The sequence below is a fragment of the Notolepis coatsorum genome (genome assembly GCF_963971535.1).
Source record: "Notolepis coatsorum genome assembly, chromosome: 3".
Classification (NCBI taxonomy): domain Eukaryota; kingdom Metazoa; phylum Chordata; class Actinopteri; order Aulopiformes; family Paralepididae; genus Notolepis; species Notolepis coatsorum.
In genome coordinates, this window is record NC_140167.1 from 71,439,862 (window position 1) to 71,463,594 (window position 23,733).

General features: G+C 44.0%; 1 protein-coding gene across 1 annotated transcript in view; it reads right to left on the reverse strand.

Moving 5' to 3' along the window:
• Nucleotides 1–158: 158 nt before the first annotated feature.
• The window catches only part of stil (STIL centriolar assembly protein), a 49,588-nt gene continuing 26,013 nt past the window's right edge, over nt 159–23,733 (reverse strand). The window contains exons 10-17 of the mRNA XM_084311243.1: nt 19,788–19,897; nt 19,279–19,402; nt 13,969–15,279; nt 12,759–12,891; nt 10,955–11,153; nt 6,634–6,754; nt 3,748–4,004; nt 159–1,417 (exon numbers count right to left, since the gene is read on the reverse strand). Coding sequence (XP_084167369.1) covers nt 607–1,417; nt 3,748–4,004; nt 6,634–6,754; nt 10,955–11,153; nt 12,759–12,891; nt 13,969–15,279; nt 19,279–19,402; nt 19,788–19,897 — 3,066 coding nt within the window. The 3' untranslated portion in view covers nt 159–606. The remainder of the gene's footprint in view (nt 1,418–3,747; nt 4,005–6,633; nt 6,755–10,954; nt 11,154–12,758; nt 12,892–13,968; nt 15,280–19,278; nt 19,403–19,787; nt 19,898–23,733) is intronic.

The window sequence follows — 23,733 nt, forward strand, 5'->3', positions numbered from 1 at the left end:
TTTATTAAAAGAAACATAAATATAAGATGATAAACTATGTGAGACATTTCACAGTGAGATGTACATGAGTGGAATGAAAGTTACAAGCACAAACACATTTCACAACCAGATCATTATCCTATAAACCTAGTCACAGCTGTACACACACACACGCACGCACACACACTACAAACACACAAAGGGTCAAGTGGTCCATTGAGACAAGGATCGACTGTAAATGGGAGTATTTACAACAAAATAAGGCAGGTACATATACAACCATACGTTAAAATTTATAAAATGTTATTAAAGTAGATTCATCATCATCACCACCTGATAAAACAACATCTACGAGTGGAATCCACAGAACTCATACAAACTCAAAAACGTTTCAAGATGCCAGACAATCATCTCCATTATTGGAAGTAGAGTGGTTCAGTTAATTTCATACCTGGAGACAAAGCACCTTGTTAAAAAATATTCCATCAGCTTCTGCATTACAAGCTCACACAGATAACGCATATACTGTGTAAACATTATGCACTATGAATAAACAAAAACAAAAATCTTTCAAATTCAGCATCCGGTTGTAGATTCGTTGGTTTTGGTCCGGCTGTCCGCTAGTCATCAAAAGAGCTTGGGAAGCTGTCTGAGTCGACTCAGGTCCAGGAAGTTTCCAACTGATTCCTCCGGTTGTGGGCTGATGCCGTGCCTCCTGCTCGAAGGTGGCTGTCGCCTGGCCGCATTCTCCTTGTCGGAACTCGACGACTTGGCACGGGCCAAGCGCTGCATTTTGGGGCGCAAGTCGCGGAGCAGTTGGCTCTGAGAGTCCAGCTGCTGTGTCTGTGGAAGGAGCGGGCTGCGGTAGGGAGGTGGGCTCTGAGAGTCCAGCTGCTGTGTCTGTGGAAGGAGCGGGCCGCGGCAGGGAGGTGGGCTCTGAGAGTCCAGCTGCTGTGTCTGTGGAAGGAGCGGGCCGCGGCAGGGAGGTGGACTGGGGATGTTTTTCACAGTCAAACCTTGCGGCGTCTTACTTTCACAAAACTGCTGTTGAGCTCGATCTCCTTGCTGGCTAGTAACATAAACACAGTCTCTCTCCTCCTCCTCCTCTTCCTCCTCCTCCTCCACCTCCTCTATCAGCCCGAAGTACTTCCGAGTGGCCAGGGACATGTTGCTGGGGGAGAAGACGCTTGCGTTGTTCGTCCTGAGGACGTACGGAGAGGACGTCCCCAGGAAGAGCGAGGAGAGGCCGGGCTTAGAGGACGAGCGGCTGCCTGCAGGGAGCCTGCAGAGCTGGGAGTCGCTCAGGCTCCGGAGGGCGATGGCGTTGGCCTCCAGGCTCAGGTCCACGTTGCCGCCTGGGCACCACAGGCTGGTGCCGGCAGAGTCTGGGAGGCTCAGTCTGGGCAGGACCGCTGCCGGGTTGATGTAGGCCAACGTGCTGCACCGGGAAAACAAGAGTGGAAATGAGTTTCCCTCATCTGAGCTACACAAAATGTGAGCGGTTTCTACAAGCATTGTTGCATTTATCAAAAGTGTTCTGATGAGAGTTGTGCTGATTATTATTAACCCCATAAGCCTGACAGGCCCAAGATTTATTTCACATCATAAATACAGATCAATACAGTCCGTATTAAGTAATGTTGCATTTTTTCTTTTCTCCAAATGTAGCCAAGAGTAAAGACCCTAACCCTATCAAAAGCAGTCAACGTGTATATTTTCAGCACTACATTCGTTTACCAATGATTTTAAGTGTTATTATCGAAATACGAGTTAATAAATATGAATTAGACGAGAGGAAATAACGAGTCATAAAAGCGTTGCAGTCCTAAGACAGAGGAGACCCAGGGCTTTCAATGGACATCGAAATGTAATACAACTACCGGTACACTACCCAGCCTCTGTGAAAGCGGTTGAAAATAAAATAGACTTTATTTATTCTTTACGTTATTTTTGTGATTATATCTCATGGGTCGAACAAACCTGAACGTTATTGCGATAAAATAGAACGTAGTTTGTTTCTTTACCTTTCTGTGAACATCCAGAAAAGAAAAAAAACGTGTCTCAATCTGATGAAAAATGGCGGAGCTATTTAAATTATAAAAAAGTAACTGTACTTACAGTAGATTTCATTCACGGTCTTTGCTGCCCTGTTACAGGCGCCTGGTGGTACTAAATCCAGATTGAACTCTGCCATTGGAAAGAGGAGATTTGGCCCAATCCATAGATTTATGACTTAATAAGGTATATTATACCATAAAAAGGTAATCTATATGCCTGATATTCTATATTCATATTTCAAATAGCATGTGTCCGGATGGCAAAGTTCAGTACTTTATCTACAAAACACAAAAATCATCTGCCCTTTATTAATTTGCTTAGATTTTTTGTACACTTGATCTCAAGAAGGTGCGGAGTGAATTTTACACCATAATAGCAAAGAAAAAAATATTATGATAAAATAAAAGCACAAGCACTTGTGCGCCATTTTTTATTCTTGCACGTTCCATACAAGCCCTCGCCAGATGCACCCGGTAGCCCCGCAAAAAAAAAGACAAACAAAAACAGTTCATATATTTAATGTTAATTAATCTCCTGACATACCCTACAATAAGATTATGAGATGTGTTTTTGGAAAGATATGCCCCAAAGAAATGATCGCTTTGACAAAAAGCATTCAAATGATCCACTGTGACTTCTGGCTATAATGCTAGCCTGTATTATGTACACAGGCCTCACTGAGCAGCTCATAAGAGCAGTAGGGTTGTTGTCCCCTGTGACTGATTCTCTCAGCAGGTAGAGTGTAATCTGTACACATGGCACTAGAAATAAGAGTTCAATCATTTAACCCTTGCACTGAAGAACCATATACGTATGTCTGTTTAGAAATTCTTTGGACAGCCCATGTATTTGCAGTTTTAAAATCAATCCGAATCACTTGGGAGTGTGCATGTGATATATCACCAAAGTACTCAACTTCAACTGTCTAACACTTTCAGAACCGGCCGTGTTTTCCTTTTTTACCCCCTTGAATGCCCAGCAACCACTTCAATGTTAACGTTAATATTGCCTAATCTATGTTTTAAATTATGGCTGTGTGTCTAATCTGCCCGTCGCATTATCAATGACCCATTTCCAGTCAACATTGTCGAAGCGGATTGTTTTTTTATCGGTTCATTTCCGTTTTATAGCATTTTGAAAAGCCCTCGTTTTCAAGAAGAAAAGAAAAGAATCCCTGATAAACGCTGATGTACTGTAATATTCTAGAACATTGTCATTGTTCGGCCTATTTATGAGTCGTTTTCAAATAAACGCTAGATTATAGATAGTATATGTGTACGTATGCATGCTGGTGCCGCAAGCTGTAAATCGATTCTCTTAAAGACTGGTAAAATAGATTCCTTACCTGAGATCAGATGGTATCCAAATGGATTATTCCAATTCCTGATCGACCATTCCAAAAATCGATCCTTTTATTGATCCCACGCGTATACTGTAAAACAGCGTATACACGCTGTGCTGAGGGTCCAGCATGAAGCTGAGAAGTAAAATGTGGAGTCCGGGTTTTTTTTCCCCATGCATTTTCATTGAGTCCAATCCAAAAGGGTGAATTACCATCTGGGAGACGATAGGGGGCGCTTTTTTGTGACTGGAAAAGGCCATTTATAAGATAGTGGACCTTTAAATGTGAGTTTGTTGAGCAAGTGAGGACACGGTGTGAGTGACTGGGTGAGTTTGTGACATTGTCTACGGAGGTTAAAGTGCGTGTACCTGGTGATCTCTATGGCGGCCCTGTCCTTGTTGGGCTGGGCTAACTCCGGGTCCATGTTGACTCCCAGCTGAGTGGTGCTCAGCACCTGGTCGTGCGCGGATGGTTGCTGCGCTCTGTGCTCCGCCTTCCTGCAGTGGCGGACAGGCGCCGAGTTGGAGGAGGAGGAGTGGGATCCCTCTGGGGAAAGACTCAGCCTGGAGTCTTCTTCCTGGGGCTCTGCCTCGGTGGAGGCTTGGAGACGGCTATTCACTTGACCCTGGGAAAATAACAGGCTTATTTCAAAACAGGTCCATGTTTTCCCATTACAGAGGACTGTTAACTGCAGGGTTCCCACACTTACTTTCCCCATTCAATTCAAAAACGTTTCCGCAACTCGTCGATACCTTCATACCAAATTCCCACAACTGAATTTCTGCAGTGTAATGAATGAGCAATGTTTAGAGCTGCTATGACGCTTCACGCTTTACTGTGGCTATTTTAACTTTAGAAAATTTAAGAAAACTTCAACTACGATTTAACATTTCCATGTTTTGAAATGTTAACCTATTTCCCATTTGTATAGGTGTTTTACAATTTTCCAAACCATTTCCAGGTCTGGAAAAGACCTTTTCATATTCCATAACTTCTCCAGGATTTTCATGATGGTTCAAACTCTGTAACATATACAGTCAGGTCCAAATATATTTGGACATTGACACAATTTTGGCTCTGTATAGCACCACAATGGACTTGAAATGAAACAATCAAGACATGCTTTAAAGGAACACGCCAACATTTTGGGAAATGTTCTCCAGAGAGAGACAAGAAGATAGATACCAGTTCCCTCTCTGTGCGTTCAGTAGAAAGCTATCTGGCTGCATGTTAGCCTAGCTTAGCACAGTGAATGGAAGCGGACAACACCGGCACTATCTGCTTCCATTCATCGTGCTAAGCTAGGCTAACGTGCAGCCAGATAGCTTTCTACTGAACGCACATAGAGGAAACTGGTATCCATCTTATTGTCTCTCTCTGGAGAAGACAATATGCTAATTTCCCCAAATGTTGGCATGTTAAGCCCGGAGCCCTATTTTCTGAAAATCCGCCTAAAATACATACCTAAGTAAATGGAATATTGCTCAACTTCTACAAGGTGCATTTGCATGTTCTTGGTATCTAGGGACATATATGGACCTCAGTGAATGTATTCCCAGTGTCAGAAATATTGTGTCTATTACTAGGCTTGCTTAAATTGTGATGAAACAAAGGAGAATATGAATTATGATTTTTCTTTGCATCTTTGACAGTGAATAACACCATGCTAAAAATGACCAGACATGAAAAAGAATTTGAATGAATGAAAATGAATAAAGGGAAGATGATTAAACAGAAGGTTTTGTAGATATAGTACTGAATTCTCCCATCCGGACCAATGCAATTTGAAATATTATTATAGAATATAGAATAGCAGGCTTATAAATTACCTTATTATAGCCAATTCGCACATTTATGGATTGTGCCAAATCTGATCTTTCAAATGCCCGAGTTCAATTTGGATTTAGTATCACCAGGCGTGCATAAGAACAGATAATGAAATCTACTGTATGTACAGTAGCTTTCTTATTTTTGCCAGAGTGCCGCCATTTTGAAACTGATTTCAAATCTGATTGTTGCTAAATGCAGGGATTAAAGCAAAAAAATATCTCCTGACTGCTTTTTTTCAGGCCAAGTCATATTCTTATTTTAACCTCCAGTGTATATTTTTTAATAGCGTTAGCGTTTTAAGGGAACTAGATTATTTTGAACATCTTTTCTATTGCCAGTTTGCTTTTACGTAATATCAAAGCTGTTTTCAATGAATTAAATAAAACTGATACTTTGCAAGGGTTGACTCTGACTTTGTCATACAAATAAATAAATCTACATACTGTAACTTTTCAGTGCACATTTTTATTTACAGTACATTGTGACAACTGAACAAGCTTATGACTTGAACAAGGAACTAAACAAGGGAAACAGTGCTTTAATAAGCAGGGAACACAATTTTCTTTTTGGCTTACCAGCCAAGGTGGCTGGTAGATTAAAAAAACGACCAGCCAGGCAGATTTTTTACCAGCCAAAAATGATAAATAGCTTTTTAGTATATCGCCATGTGTTATTATTACTATATAATACTCTCATATGCAATTTTCAATTAATATAATACACAACATAAGGAATATTAGCATCATTTTGAGTGGACTGAAGGAATGAGTCAGCGTTAATAGTTTAAAATACAGATAATTTATTAAAACATATATTTAGTAGAGGTGGCCGGGCATAGATTACTTTTTTTTAATCTAGATTAATCTATCTGCAATCCTGGAGTTAATCTAGATTAAAATGGCTCATTTGAAGTCTGCAGAAGGCATTCAAAATATGTGTGTTCTACCTAGGGATGGGTATCGTTAGGATTTTATCGATACTACTATGCTTAACACTTTGATTACCAGCCATGCGGTGCGCCTTACCCCCGTTGAATGCTACCACCCACTTCAATGATAGCGTTGTGAACGCATAATCTCCGTCTTAAATTATGGCTATGTGTCTAATCTGCCCGTCGTTTATCAATGACTTGTTTGCAGTCTACATTTTCAAGACAGATTTTTTTTCTTCTTTTTTTTAAATCAGTTCATTTCCGTTTTATAGCATTTTGAAAAGCCCTAGTTTTTCAGGAAAATATATAGATTCCGTGATAAACGCCCTTTACTGGAATATTCTGGCATACACAAAAACGTGTACCTGTATATATGGTCCAGAAGCCGTTGCTAGGGGGAAAGCTGTTGGATCAATGTATCGTCCTACCCCTAGTTAACAGTATATTTTTACCAGGGCACTGTTCTAGTGAATGACATTTTGAAAAGTCTCACCAGCAGGTCTTCATAAAACTTGTGCTCGTCCTCCTGTGTGGTGTGTGGTGAGGGGGACCGGTAGTACATACTGGCACTCTCCCCCAGCACTGGGCTCTGGAGACTTCTGCTGGCCTCCTCTCTGCAACAACACAAACACACCACCCATTGGTTCATCCATGCACCAATTGACTGTTTAGTTTCTTTCAAGCTAAGACAAGCACACAAGCAAGCTAACCAATTAAAAAGGTGCTGAAAGTGGTATTCTTTTGTTAAAATAAGTGTAAAGTAGCTCTACATTCTGACAGCCATCACTGATATAGGATCCATCAGGATGCTCAATGACTATGTAACATCAACCCATCCATCTACACTCATTGCACACACATCCACACACTCACTTTAGACACTACACCATATTTTATCTATTTATTAAAGAGATTTACACTACATCCATACCTCATTTTTGCATCTTGGCTTTTTTATTATTATTTTTTTGTACCTCATTGTCTGCATTTTTGTACCTCATTGTACTTTAGTATTAGTTTGTACATTTGTATAGTGTTGGTACTTTATTCCTCTTTTACTTACTTTTTTACAGTATGAAGCACATTCTCAGCGGCTCATACAGAACCAAGCATTTCACTGTAATTAATGTACTTTATATGTGACAAATTAAAGAAAACTTGAACTTGTTTGGTCAGTAACATGAGTCTCTCAGTATCTCCGCTCTGCAGTAAACACAAAATAATTTGCTGGTATCCCGTTCCCACTTTATCCAATCAGGAAAGAGAGCCCTAGATATCTTTAGTTTATTTCAAGAAATCTTGCCGAACCAGATTTGCTTTACTTGTTTAACACATTGGACGCCAGACCCGACATAAGTCGGGTAAACCCTCGCCGAACGTTGGGCGCCAAACCCGAGAAAGTCGGGTTTTGGTCGTTATTTCTTTTATTCGCTATTTCCATTCATAATCCATCCATCCAGCCTGATGTCATCATTGGGAATGAGTCTGAGATCGCAAACGTCCAATACCGCCGCCTAACGCCTTGTGGCCGCTATTGCACATCCTTGGAATCTCTCTGGCTCAGCCTGTGTGTCGATCTAAGAAGTCCGGTCCAGGTTTTCCTTCTCGGGCAGGACAAGCATTTACATGGATTGGGGAGACTCGAGCGCCGCCGGTTCATGTGTTTTGGTGGATTATCTTGGCAACACGACCGACATCAATACCTGGAATCAGATAATTGGAATATTCTTTTTGCAGTACCTCCTAGACAAGGTAAGGGCTATATGCTATCAATCTTGTGTTGATCCGATAATTCCTTCCCCGCGATCGGAGCGTATCTTTTTTTGTATCTACTTGTTCTCCCCCATTTTTCTGTATTTTTCTCTCATCCCAATTTAGTCGTTATGCCAATTCCATTCCCTTCCTTCCTGGTCGTTGCGCGCATTTGCCCCCCACTTGCCGGTCTAGGGAGGGTTGATAGATACTATCACATGTCCCCTCCGATACATGCGGAGTCAGCCAGCCGCTTCTTTTCACCTGGCAGCGAGGACTCTCACTGGGGGAGCGTAACGCATGGGAGGCTCACACTACTTCCCCCAGTTCCCTCCCTCGCTGAGCAGGCGCCCCGACCGACCTGTAGGAGTCGCTGTTTACAACGACCAGGATACCCATCCCACTGGCTTCCCACCCGCTAACACTGCCAATTGTGTTAGTATGGCGACCGACCAAGCCGGAGGTACCGCTGACAGCTGGATTCGATACCAGTGTCTCTGCGGTGGTAGGCAGGCACTTAGTCCGCTGCGCTACCCAGCCGCCTCGATCGGAGCGTATCTGTAATGTACTGTGTAACGTATTTCGTTGGTGACGATCGAAGCATAGAACCCCCCCCCCCCCTTTCATGCATGCATGATGAAACATAATACCGATAATCTAGCGTTGATTTCAGATTGATTGTTGATCCGAGCGAGGAATGGCACGATTCCTAGTGAAATGCAATAAAACGCTGTTTAGCAGTGTTTCCGGGGATTACACAGAATTACTCTAAAACTATACTCATATTCACCACGGTATAAAACGGGAATGTATTGATGAAAAGATTATCTGTTTTTTGCATCTTGACCGGAAGAAACTCAATGACAATAGACTATATTATTAGATCCATAGCTATAATATTTAATATAGTTTTAGCACTGCAAACACCGGCATGTATCCCCATTCATTACAGCCCTGGCACACGCGGCCATACGCCCACAGCGACCTCTGGCGCTGAACCTGTTAACACTTTGAGAGCCAGCTGTGTTTTCCTTTTTACCCCCTTGAATGCCCAAATCCACTCCAATGTTAACGTTAATATCGCCTAATCTATGTTTTAAATTATGGCTATGTGTCTAATCTGCCCGTCGCTTATCAAAGACTAATTTTCCAGTCAACATTGTCAAAGCAGATTGATTTGATAGCATTTTGAAAATTGCGGAAAAAACAACACATTCCATGATAATCGTCTTTTACTGGAATATTGTAGAACGTTGTCATTTGTCGGCCTATTTATGAATAGTTTTCAAATAATCAATAGTATATGTGTGCGCACGCACGCTGATAATCGCTGCTCTTATTTCCTGATGGCTTTTACAGTCAAAACAGCCATATCACATATAGGGGAAACGCTTATATATCCGTGAAAACGAGTCTGATTATCCTAAGACTGATAACATAGATTCCTTACCTGAGATCAGATGGTATCCAAATGGTTTATTCCAATTTCCGATCGCCATTCAAAAAAATCGCTCATTTGATTGATCCATCGTGTATACAGTAAAACACATATTCGCCGCGGCACCAAGGCTCCAGAATGAACTCTGGTAGACCCCGGTTACATCAGTGAGAAGTAAAATGTGGAGTCAGAAATCCTTTCTCCCATTCACTTTCATTGAGTCCAATCCAAAAGGGTGATTTACCATCTGGGACATGATAGGGGGCGTTTTTTTCACATCTGAGCGCCTGGGGTGACTGGATCTCCAACGGTAGACTCGCTTGATGCAATATGATTTCAGATCGCTAATAAAAAAAACAGAGTATTCTCGTGATGGGCATTCAACCCGCGGGGGGTAAACCCAAGAAAAGCTGTGAGTGGCATTCAAAGTGTTAACTATGAACTGGGATTTTTGAATGAAATGAATAATTTAGGTCACTATAGGATCAAAGATTGGTCACACGTTGTGTTTTGGTTCAATTCTGATTTTAGAGTGTGTGCTCAGGTTTCCTACAGTTTTAACAACACTCAGGCCCACACATGACTCCCTCACACACTCCAAGTGGCGTTGCTAGGTTACAGTGCTGAGATGTGGCTAAGTGGCTAGGTGGTGATGGTCACTCTGTATGAAGGACTAAGCCAGGGTCCAGTGGACCCACTCAGCCACATATAGTAATGCGAACATGTAGGTTGGGTTGTCCAGTGGCTAAGTGGAGGTTAAGTGTCTGTTTTGAGATCTGTGACTAACTGGTAGAAAACCTCGGTTCCAGTTCTTTAAATGTCAACCTACATATGGGAGCCATAACATAACTCTGGCTATTCAAAGAACCCTACAGTACCTACATACCTGATAGGACTATGAGTGCATACTTTCTTTACACATGGGTGACGCTGGTGGGAATCAAACTGGTAACCTTGGCAGTGTAAGTGCCATGCTCTGCCCACAGGGTATATGCAGGTTTCAACAAATTAAATTTAAGACCCTTTTTAATACCACTTAGAGAAAAGTTTAATACCAATTTCACGACCATACTAGCAGAAACAAGTAAAACACATAGCGATACTGAACTGGCAGCCCCACTTGCGCGTCAATTTAAATTCTCACACGTTCCATACAAGCTCTTGCCAGATGCACCAAGCTCCCGGTAGCCCCGTAAAAAAACAACGTGAATACAAAAACATTTCATATGTTTAATATTATTTAATCACCCGACAGCCAGGCCACCCCCCCCCCCCCAAATGTAATATCTGTGCAGATTCAATTTAAGACTTCTTAATACCACGTGAAGCCTTACATTAAGAATTATGAATCTAATACTTTTAAGACTTTTTAATACCCTGCAGATACCCTGTTTAAATGTCAACCTACATAACATAACTCTGTCTATTAAAAGAGGCCTACAGTACCTAGATACCTAATAGGACTATGAGTGCATACTTTCTTTATACATGGGTGACCTCGTGGGAATCAAACCCATAACCATGGCAGTGTTAGTGCCATGCTCTGCCCACTGTCCGCTGGACCACAGCGAGGCCGTCAAGAGATGAGTCAGAGGGAGAAAATAGACGGACCGGATGAGCTCACCTGGACTGCCTGGTGGGAGAGCGTGGCACCTGCTGCTCCCTGCCCCCCTCTGCTCTCTCCGTGTCCGCCGGCCCATGGGGGAGGCAGGGGGCATGGCTGCCGTCAGAGGCGGGGAGCTCGGACTCTGCGTGCCAGTCCCAGGGAGCGCGCTCCTGCGGAGAGGGTGCTTCAATGGGGTTGCCCCAGAACAGACTGGCACCTAAAGAAACAGGAAGGTTAGAAACTGCGAGGGCGGCTAGGTGGTGTAGTGGGCAAGGCGCTCGCCATCAACGCTGGAGACGCTGGGTTCGAATCCAGCTCTCGGCGTTGCTATCAGCTTGGCTGGTCGTTCATACTAAAACAATTGGCAGTGTTAGGGGTGGGAAAGCTGATGGGTGGGTCCTGGGCGTTGTGGACAGCGACCCCTACAGTTCGGTCGGGGCGCCTGCACAGCGAGGGTAGGATCTGGAGGGAGGTAGTGTGACCTTCCACACGTTACACTCTCCCGGTGAGAATCTGCGCGGCCAGGCTGGCTGCCGGCTGGCTGCACATGCGTCGGAGGAAAGCATGTGACAGTCTCCGGCCTCTCGGACCAACAGTAGGGGGGAGTGCGCAACAACCAGGAAGGGGGTTGGGAATTGGCATAACGACTAAACAGTGGGATGGGAGAAAAATCGGAAAAAAGAGGGGCGAAAAAGATAACAAAAAAGAAAAAGAAAAAAAACTGCTTCAGTCAGGAAAGCGCTACCGGAGTCTCATGGCCAGTACAGAGAGACTCAGAAGGAGCTTCTATCCCCAGGCCATCAGGATGCTCAATGACTCTAGCGACATTAACCCATCCATCTACATTCATTGCACACACATGCACTACACTATATTTATTACAAAAAGATTTGCACCACACCCATACCTAATTTTTGCATTTATTTTTAAGTTTGCATTTTTGCACCTCATTGTCTGCATCTTTACTTCATTGTACTTTAGTTTGTATATTTGTATAGTGTTTTAGACTTTAATCTTTTTACTGTATGCAGCACATTCTCAAGGGCCCCATACAGAACCAAGCATTTCACTGTAATGTACATGTACTTTATACGTGACAAATAAAAGCTAACTTGAAAGAAATACTGTGATAATACTGAGAACCGTGATCATTTCTGTCACTATAATGGTGTTGTGAAATCTTCTGTGATTATTTTCTGTTTATCTATGAAATTCTCTGCCATTAATGTTTCTATTCGACTCAGTGTGTTGGATCAATTAAGTCTGTCAGTGTTGCGTGTCAAATGAAGGCATCGAACAATGGGTAGGGAAAAAGTAAACCTTTTCCCCGTTTCTGAAGTGGGATTTTGTCCCGATATTAAAACAATGATAATAAATCAAATAAACTAGCACCCCCTTTCCCCTTTGAGCATCTCAACGCCCCCCTTTCAACAATTCCACCCCCCCCCCCCCCCCCCCCCCCCCCAATAGTCTCTGAACGCCCCATGGGGGGGTGGTACCGCGCCTTTTTGAATATTAATCTAGAGTTTGGTGCTGGTAGCCATACGATAGCTGCTCTTCCTCACACTTGAATGGACAGGAGGCTATGGTGAGAGAACCAGGGGAACCATGTCATGACGACACAGTTCATTCTAAAATGGCTCTTCTAGCATCTGTATTATAACATTGACATGTGGAAATCATTTCCAGAGATGTTCCTACATGACTCACTGTTCATCTATGCAGCTGAATTCCTTTTAAGTGGCGTTATTGTCTTGGATCGTCGTGAACGCTTTTCAATGAGCAGATGTCTAATTCACCCCCCACCCCAGGTCAGGTGTACCTGTTCCTACTGCCACGCTGACACTCGTCTTGGCAGACTGTGGCTGAGAGGCCTGGCTCTGGGGGTCCGTCTGCTGGCTGGGGGGAGGAGGAGGAGGGGGGGCTTTCCCCTGGACCTCCAACAACATCTGGATCTACCATGTGGGGGGAGAGAGAGAGAGAGAGAGAGAGAGAGAGAGAGTGTGGGGGGAGAGAGAGAGAGATTATCTAAAGTTACTGAAACAAGTGCTGTGCCGATTAAACTGAAGCTTCATTTGTACAACAGGTGTTTGAATAGACATTTGAATATTAATTCATTCCTATACGTTTCTTATTTTATCACATTATTAGCCTACAGTTTGATCAGTTAACAATATGCCAGGTTTGATCAAAACACATCTACTGTCTCCTCTGATGAGAGACAGACAAATATTTAACATAAAGAGATACATTCTCATATTGGGGCTTTAACATAAAGAGATGCATTCTCATATTGGGGTTTAACATAAAGAGACACATTAGAGTCATCGTACAACAGCTCACGAATCACGACTGATTTTATGTTACTATTGGGGAAGATTCTCAAAATGCCAGAACATGTAAAGACAATGACAATTCATCCTCTGGCTCTGTTGTTTAGCCCCGCCCTCATATATAACACCTATATAAATTGGAAATAGGTTAACATTTCGAAACATGGAAATGTTAAATCGTAGTCAAAGGTTTATCTTAATTCTTCTAAAGTTAAAGAGTTGTGAAAGGAGGTGAAAAATAGCCACAGTAAAGCTTTTGAAGGTGAAACATAGCAGCTCTAAACATAATAATATGTGGCCCTAAATCAGATACAGGTCAGATTTTTTTTGCAATGTGACCTCAGTCTGAACAGTCTTTCGACTTTCATGCAACTTTTATGTCACGCTAGATAAACATTTGTCGCAATGTTTTACATCCATCTTCTTTATTGTTCATTAGCGCATGCGGGTCAGTTCAGGGGCGTGACCGGTTCACACTGGAATCTGATATTTGGCCACATTTAAAAACTAATGTGAACAGACAAACAGAAAATCTGATCTGAGCAATAAATCAGAATTGAGCACCAAGGCTCGCAGTGTGAACGTAGCCTCAGACCAGACGTGAGAAGGAGCGGCTTGTAAATGAAACCAGCCGTATCCCACCACATGAAACATCACCTGCTGCACACAGAAGCAGTTTCTTTAGGAGCAGCCACTCACCTGAGCCTGCAGTAACTTGAGCTGCCGATCCTGGTTGATGAGGATCTGGTAGGCGTCGGCGGGCAGAGTGCCCACGGCGCCACCCTGAGGCGGTAAGGAGGGAGTGACGGGGGGCAGATTGAGGGCCTGGTGACACTGGTTCGAGCAGGTATAAGGGGTTGAGGGAGCGGGAGAGTCGACGTGGCCTTTGCCGTGACCCGTGTCGGTTTGATGGGGAGGAGGAGGGTGAGCGGGAGGGTGAGCGGGAGGGTGAGCGGGAGGGTGAGCGGGAGGGTGAGCGGGAGGGTGAGGCTGCGAGTGCGGGCTGTCTGCTGCCGCTAGGTGTCCTGGTAAGTGCCGGGAGTGCGTTTGGTGCGGAGGAAAAGAACAGCAGTCTGGCGGAGGAGGAGGAGGGGTGGGGTTACCGTCCGAGTGGTGACCGGCACCGGTGTGGCTGTAGGGTGCGGTGGGGGCGACCGAAGCGCCTTGACAGCGGTTAGGAGAGTGGTATATGGGGGTGAGTTCGTGCGTCTGGGCAGAGCAGCAGCTACAGGGCTGGTTGATGTTGGAGTTGGGGGTGCTTTGGAAATGCCTGGGATGCACGGGGGGCTGGTGGTGGGTGGGCACGGGGGGCTGGTGATGGGTGGGCACAGGGGGCTGGTGGTGGGTGGGCACGGGGGGCTGGTGATGGGTGGGCACAGGGGGCTGGTGGTGGGTGGGCACGGGGGGCTGGTGATGGGTGGGCACAGGGGGCTGGTGGTGGGTGGGCACGGGGGGCTGGTGGTGGGTGGGCACAGGGGGCTGGTGGTGCGTGGGCACGGGGGCGGGAGTCACTTGGGGACTGTGCCTGGGGCTGTGGTGGGGAGAGGTGGCCGATGATGGGGGCTGGTGGTGGGTGGGCACGGGGGCGGGAGTCACTTGGGGACTGTGCCTGGGGCTGTGGTGGGGAGAGGTGGCCGATGATGGACCCTGTCTGGGCTGGTGGTCAGAGCCGCCGGGAGACGACTCCGCTCTCGGACTCGAGGAGGAGGATGAGGACGGACGACCATCTCTGGTCTTCTGTCCAAACGGAGCGGACCTCCTGCTGGAGGATGACCTGGGCAGTGGCTGCTGCTCATGGGGTCGTCTGCCCTGGGGAGGCAGAGGGGTCAGAGGCGTTCTGATTGGAGGAGGATGGCCTGCATGGAGGTGACTGGAGGAGGGAGCTCTGCCCCTGGTGTGTTGCGGAGGCAGATGGTGAGGCGTGGGACCGGGACCGGGCTCAGGCGAGCTCACGAAGCTGCCGTCCATCACCAGGGAGAGCTCTGGCACAGAGGGGTGGACCTGCTTCGTCTGAAAGAATAGACACCAAACATACGTCATGAGATGGATAACACTGACAACGACCGCCCTTCCACCTGAACACAACATGCAACATAAGCCAGTAATGCCGCACGATTCATCTAATCCAGCAGTTCTCAAACTACGGGTCGCGACCCAAAGTGGGGTCGCGGGTAGGTGACAGTGGTGTCGCGCAGCTGTGTGTATTTGCCATGTCTCGCCCCTTCATCAACGGAGGCCGACACACAGTATTCCAATACACATCCTGTGTGCATGTATAATCGCGGGAGGGGGCTGGGGGTGTGGTCTTTTGTGTGTAACCTGGACGCGTCTATTCTTATCCTAACGCATGTTTGCTTCCGTGTTCGCGTTTTGCGCTCCGATTGGCCACTGATGTTTCTGGTCGCGCCAATCGTGTGATGGCAAGTTCTTTCGCCGGTTAAGCTTAGGCACTCTTTCGAAGTTGGTTAAGGTTAGAGTTTGTCTTAGAGCAGGGCGATAGAAACCCAGCCGTGATTCCAAACTCTAACCAACTTCTAAAGAGTCGCCTAAGCTTAACCAGTGATAAACTAGGCGTTAGGTAGGTTGCTGCTGGTCGAGGCGGAAATGGGTGCGTCACGCGATTGGGCGCACATGTCACATGACCAGAAACGTCAGTGGCCAATCAGATCGCACCAGAAACGGCAGTGGCCAATCAGATTAGCAAAACGCGAACGCGGAAGCAAACATGCGTTAGGATAAGAATAGACGCAACCTGGACTCGCAATGGATAGGTTTGTTGTCAGAAGCGGTGCCGGTTGGTCGCGATGAAATGGGCTCTGCACATAACCAGCTGCTATACCACACTGAAGTGAGGTGGCTATCTCGAGGCAGAGTATTAAATCGCCTTTTTTAACTCTGAGAAGAAGCGCAGATTTTCCTTGCAGACAAAAGCAACCGATTGGTTGCTGATAATGAGCTGGATTACGAAACTTTAGTGACACTCCAGGTTAATCAGCAGAGATTTTGGGGTAATTCGTCTTTCATGTGACAAGCTACTGAAATTAAGTCAAGTTCACTGGACAGGCCCTCGCAAAGTTCTGGATATCAGTCCGGAACGAGTACCCAGTGTTGTGTAATGCTGCGCTGAGAAAGCTTGTCCCCTTCTCATCAACATACCTCTGTGAGGCCGGATTTTCAGAGTAGCAGCGCATCTCCGCCAAAGGGCACGTGAGCGAGCGCATTTTCTTTTCATGTTCTGGCAACATATTTTGGCTAAATATGCCTCGTTTTATAAATGTTTATACAGAAACAATTCCGTTGCTTTTGTTGATAATATGAATTAATTTCATTTTCTAATAAATATGCATGATCAAGTTCAACAACGTGTGCTTTTATTTTGATATTCCTTATTTCCACGTTGAAATTATGCAATACATTAAGTGTGGGGTCGCCAAATGGGGTCGTGGTATAAAAAAGTTTGAGAACCCCTGATCTAATCGCAATTGCAATCACGATGTCAGCCTGTGCAATTGTATAACTGCAAAATGTATTAAATAAATGTGTGTGTGTGTGCGTGCATGCGTGCTGAATGCATGAGTGAAAGCCCGCAACTTGTTAGGTTTTAGTGAGTTTTTCCTTACCTTCGCGTGGGGTATGTCTGGGAGTGCTTGCATTCTTTCATTTATTTGCATTCATTCATTTTTGGACCTTATGGTGTTCTTGTTCTGTTCTTATTGTTATGTTTTCTTCTTGACTTGTTTAAAGAAGACCTGTACGGCCCATGGGGACATTAACATGTGTTGTCGGGCCTTATAAATAAATTTGATTTGATTTGACTTGCATTAAATGTCCAAATCGGAGCCGTTAAAAGAGCTGTATATATGCGTATACACATTATATTTGCGCACATAACATAGAAAATGCTGCGGTCACAAAATGGTTAGGAAAAGACCAACGTAGTGCGTATTTACTGGTCACAGGAGTCGTCAATAACGTTTGAACGGTAAATCCATTTTGCGAATACATTTGAAACATCTTTGTTGGCAGATGTCTCCTTCTTATCAACACTACTATCCAACATTAGCAAGCAAAGCGTGCGTAGCTCGACCTGTGTAACTTTAACACATTTGACCGCCATAAACGGCTTACGACGCGTTTGCTGGCCATGCTAATTCTGCCAGACCACGCTGTACGACGTTATTGAGATCATATTTCATTTTTTCGGCATGGCATTCATAATTCCGCCACCCAGCCTCTGCTGATACAGTGGGACTCTGCACAACAAAGCAACGCCTCAATACCGCCGCCTGGTGGATGATCGGGCGAGTTACAACCGGAAGTGGATCTGGTGATCTCGGTGCATCTGGGAAATCCGTCCGGCAGTCACATATCGTTGCGGGACTATAGACACACACAGGCGTGCAATGGATCGCTGCCATAACTCAATAATCGATATGATTTGGGCGTTTATTGCGCCATACAAACCGGAAATGGATCTAGTCGATCGACGTCAAATAAGTGGGATATTTTTCCTCCAGTCTCATCGGCAAACGGTAAGAGGACAGTAACGTTACTTTCAGCTTGATTGTTTATTCTTTTCAATGCAAACCGCTCTGATCAATATATCACCCATACTACATAAAGCATTTACTGACGATCACGGAATTATAAACGACCCCCCCCCCCCCATTTCATCCACGCATGATGAATCATAACGTATACGATCATGTACCGTTGAATTTTTTAATATAGTGTGTATCGGCAATAAACGGCAGTTGATAATCTATATATGCGTTTATGCCTATAACTCACGTTCTATGAATTACTGCAGAAAACGATAAAAACACTTATATTCTAGAAGCTATTTTTGGAAGAATCTATGAATGAAAAAGTATAACGTTCCTACATCCTGAACGATAGATAATCGATGTTGAATGGGCCATAGTAATGTCAATTTAGCAATACAATTTAAAAAGTTATAGCCCTGCAAAGAAGGTGAACATCTCCATAGGCTTAGACTGGTGGCAGTGATCATACATTGATGGATAGAAGCGTGGCAGTCAATGTGTTAAGCAACTTGTGTTTTGAAAGACCGTTCATCACTGCATACAACTTGGTTTAATCCAAACGTCCATTCATAAACTTTGTATTATGAAATAAAGACATTTGGGATTGTCTGGTCACGGTGCTCTTCTGCCTGTGGCGCATGAGATTCAGGAATGTAAACAAACGTGTCACCAGCCACCCGTCAGGAAATCAAAGTAATTATGGGAGGCTGCTGGGGTCAACAATGGTAACGTGATTAATCGAGTTTTAAATCAATCGAAAGAATGTATGTGTTGATATTGACAGTCTTATTCTTTTCTTCTATTATTTTTTATCAAAAAATTGCATGTGGTTAAGTTTGTATAAAAATTTTTAAACTATCAGTAATCTCAGCATTTTCCTTGATAACCAAGCAAGTAGACTCATGACACCATTAATCCATTATATCGCCATCGTAATATTATCCACAATAATCGCACACTTCCACCAAATCGTGAAGCCCTACTAGTTCTAAACATCCAGTTCTAAACATCCAGCAAAATAAACCAGAGATGAGAAATTATTTTCCACTGAACGTGTTTTGCCTCCAGACCCGATGTAAAATCCCACCATTTTTCCATGACTGTCCCTAATAACAGTGGGGTAATTCCTTAACCTAGAAAATGTAAGTCCTTCCTGAGTGTGTGTGTGTGGTGTGCAGCATGCACTTCTGGGAGGGGAAGGCATACATGCTACAGGAGCTCTGTGCCAAAACATGGCGCCTTGGCTTGAGTCATTTGTAACATCTCGTCCATTGTATCTGCCATAGTAGGTTTCACTATGTTTTCAGCTCGTCAGATTTGGTTCCATCTCGGCTGTAGCAGACTTTTCCTGTATGGAATGAACCCCTCAAAATTCCATAAATCCAATGACCAGATAGGAGAAGTGTGATAAAAGAGATACGAGGAAAGTGTGTGAGAGTGAGAGAGTGAATGAGTGAGAGACCTGTTGAGCCAGGGGGTGAGGGTTGGGGGAGGGTCTTGGTGACAGGTCTTCATCCTCTACACCAGAGTCCTGGTCGCTGATTGACAGGCCACTGTGTGGAGAGCCCACTGGCAACACTGGAGCCCTGAGGGGAGGGAGACAATTGGGTGAGTTCCAATCAGCCAGTGGGGACCTGGGAAATGGGGCTGGACCATATGGAAAACATTACTACCACCATAATCACAAGGCTTGTTTACTGTATGACATTACAGACCTGGCACTTCTGGGTCTGAGTGAAGCATGTCTGCCAGACTCTTCTCAATCACATTACCTTTTTTTTTTATTATGTTTATCTTAAAAAGATATTTAAAAATGCCCACATTGCAGTCTTCACAATATAGATATTGCATTTCTTTCATACTGCAGTATCAATTTGATGCATTGTTCAGTCCAAATAACAAACAAAACAAAATGTACACATGACTCCCAAGCCAACTACAAGGAAAAGCCTTTGGGTTCATCCATGTTACCTTGCCGGGGGAGCTTGAGACAGCACCTCTCTGAACAACTCTGTTTCCTGGTTTTGGCACTCTGCGCTGAGCTCAAACTGTAGTGCGTTTCCCTCCTTCACCTCCACATTCTGCTCAGAAGGGGGAAAATAATGATATATGATTAAAGTGTTTACATTCATCCAAAGAGATCCCTATTCTCAAGGTAAGGATGATGGCGTTATTTAGCATATACATATAGCAGTTACTCATAGGCCTATACTTTGCTGTAGGGATTGTATCCATTTTATTCTATTTAACATTTATTTAACCAGGCAGGTAAATTAGGAACAAATTCTTATTTACAATGACGGCCTGGCGAGAGGACAAAAGGCCCTCTCGAAGGGTGAAAATATAATCAAATAAAATAGAAAAGAGACAGACGATGCATACATCACAAGAGGTAAGGGAAATAATTAATCAAACAACCAAATATAATTACAAGGTATGTAATACATGAAGTAGAACAAACTAATTAAAGTTAAAAGGCTGGGTGACAGTTGCAGGTGTGTGTAAACAGCGTCCTTAAAAGTAGTGAGTGAGACAGAAAAACAAAAATATTTAGTATCGCTCTCCATTGGTCCTGTAAGACTTACAGTAAACGTAAAGTTTCAATGAATGAGCCATTTCTAACAAGCTACCTGTTGTTGAAGCAAATAACTAGGGTTGCACGATACACCGATACTAGCAAAGTATCACGATACCCAGCCGTCCAATACTCTATTTTATTAGTATCGATACTTTTAGAATAATAGCTTGATACCGCATTTTCTACGAGTGCACACTTTGCATAGTGGGCGTGTCAACAGTGTCGGCTGAACACACACACCAATTTTCCCACCAATTTTCCACATTGTCCGTTCGTGATTGTGCCTAAAGTGAGGACTTGACAGTGCAAGCGTTTCACTCCATTTGTGACTAAGTTGAGCTTATAGGACCAGATAGATAGTACAATCCCTTAGATAATCAGCACTTGGTATTGAATGGGGTAAGGGTAAAAGCGTCACTAGGGTCTTCAGTTGGGCACCCTCCTTCATTGGTGTTTCGTTGACTGGCCCACGACATCTCCGAAGGGCTCAACGGCAACACCTGGCGTCCCAGGTAAAATGACCCCTCTATGGTCATTTTACTTGATCCATAGCCATCTGCTGCTTCGTTCGGCAGCCTCTGACAGTGATTTGATGGCTTGACGGAACGTCTGTCCTCGCACTCCCATCGCCTTAAGAAGCTTGGTTGTGGACGTGGCAACAAATCCTCTACACCCGACCTCAACCGGAAGCACCTGGGCACGCCAGCCGTGTTGTTCTGCCTCGGCTGCTATGTCGGAGTACTTCAGTCGTTTACGTTCATATGCTTCACCAACTGCAGCATCCCATGGTAGAGTTAGGCCATGTCCAGACAAAAACGATTTTGATCTTTTTCATTTTCATAAAACGCAAGCACATTAGCACCTAAGCTAACAACAAGCTTAACAAATCAGCGATCTTTTTGTGAGAGTAAACTCTCCGCTCGGTGGTAAATTGTGTTGTCGGTTTTGTTTCATCAATAAATGAGGCAGAATACACAGTGAATGTATCCTTTTTTGTTTATTGCACTTGTTCCTGCTGCAAACAAATAATGAACCCTAAGGCATTAAAGATGGCGGCTTTCTGTTTTTGTGCAGACGCTCCAACGTGTGACGCTTCTCTCTTCTGACCAATCAGTGGTCTGCAGTGTTTCGCGTCACTTTTCTGGTACCAGTTCTACTCGCTTGGAACCTCGACAGAGCAGGGAGTAGAGTCGAGTAGGTACCATGCAGTGGAAAAGGGGCATGTCTAAAGTGGGTAAAGTGGGTGCTACAGTGTGTTGTTTATTCAAAGTGAGTGTGTGCGTATGGATGTGTGTGTTGTGGGTGTATTTGATGGTCTGTTATTGTTCATTGAGCATCCTGATGGCCTGGGGATAGAAGCTCCTTCTGAGTCTCTCTGTGCTTGCCATGAGACTCCGGTATCGCTTGCCTGACCGCAGCAGTTCAAAGAGGCATTTGTTTGGGTGGCTGAGGTCTTTGATTATTCTCTTAGCCTTACCCATACAGCGCTCGTTGTAAATGTCTTGGAGAGTGGGAAGCCCCCCTCCAATTGTGCATTCGGCTGAACGGGCCACTCTCTGTAGTCTGCTACGGTCTTGTGCAGTGCTATTCCCAAACCAGGAGGTGATATTGCCAGTCAGGATGCTCTCTATTGTGCATGAGTAGAAGTTCTTGAGGATCTTCTGACTCACTTTGAACTTCCTTAGGCGCCTAAGGAAGTAGAGGCGTCAGTGTTAGAAATTAACATTTTTTCCAGGGCTTTTTTTTGCCCCCCTTAACACATTAACTGCCACGCTTATATCCATCAATGTATGATCACTGCCACCAGTCTAAGCCTATGGAGATGTTTACCTTCTTTGCAGGGCTATAACTTTTTTAATTGTATTGCTAAATTGACATTACTATGGCCCATTCAACATCGATTATCTATCGTTCAGGATGTGGGAACGTTATACTTTTTCATTCATAGATTCATATGAAAATACCGTCTAGAATATAAATATGTTTTTATCGTTTTCTGCAGTAATTCCTAGAATGTGATTTATAGGCATAAACGCATATATAGATTATCAACTGCCGTTTGTTGGCGATACACGCTATACAAAAAATTTCAACTGCACATGATCCTAAACGTTATGACTTATCATGCGCGGATGAACGGGGGGGGGGGGGGGGGGGGGGGTCGTTTATAATTCCGTGATAGTCAGTAAATGCTTTATGTAGTATGGGTGATATATTGATCAGAGCAGTTTGCATGAATAATAATAAACAAACGCGCTGAAAATGATGTCAGCGTCCTCTTACCGTTCGCCGATGAGACTGGAGGAGAAAGATCCCACTTATTTGACGGCGATCGACTCGATCCATTTCCGGTTTGTATAATAATAATAAACGCCCAAATCATCTCGATTATTGAGTTATGGCAGCGATCCATATACACGATGTGTGTCTAGAGTCCCGTAACAATATGTGAGTGCCGGACGCATTTCCCCGGTGCACCGAGATCACAAGAGATCCATTTCCGGTTGTAACTCGCCGATCATCCACCAGGCGGCAGTATTGAAACGTTGCAGAGTTGTGCAGGCTCCCACTGCATCAGACCAGGCTCCGTGAGGGAATTATGAACATGGCGAAAAAATTAAATATGATCTCAATAACGGCGTACGCCGTGGAATGGCAGAATTAGCATGAACTTGAATGACGTTGTATGACGTTTTTGGCGCAGGATGTGTTAATTGATTTTCGGGGGCTTTTTTATTTTATTTAGGGGGCACAGAATTTTTATGATGAAAATTAACAAAGATTATAAAACATTGTCAAAACTTCTTTTTACAGTCTTCGTCCCTATGTTTGATAACGTAATGTTAATGTCTCCATATATAGGGCTCTACGCTAACCTTTTTCCCAAGGAGCACATGTGCTCCTAAATAAAATGTTTATAAATCAAATCCAAATAAAAATTTAGGAGCACACAAAGACATTTAGGAGCACAGTGAAAATTGTTCAAGTAACAGAGTTTATTAACAAACTATTTATTACATGCATATTATAGTATGCTTGTGCATACTAAGGGATAAACATCTGTGCAAATAGCACATACCACCAAAATCACAAATTGGCCCATGCCTACTAGACGCATATAGGATATCAGTTGTCAAGCTGCTTTTGTATGTTGTAGTCTTGTCACGATACCAACATTTTGACTTTGATACAGATAGGAAAGGCAAGGCAATGGAATATATTATTAGATGACAGAACATGGAAAATTCTTTATACAATTATTTAATTCATTATAATTTAAACGCTATTGAATAATAGTTCATTAATAGTTACCGTAATTCCTCTAATAGTAACCGGGTC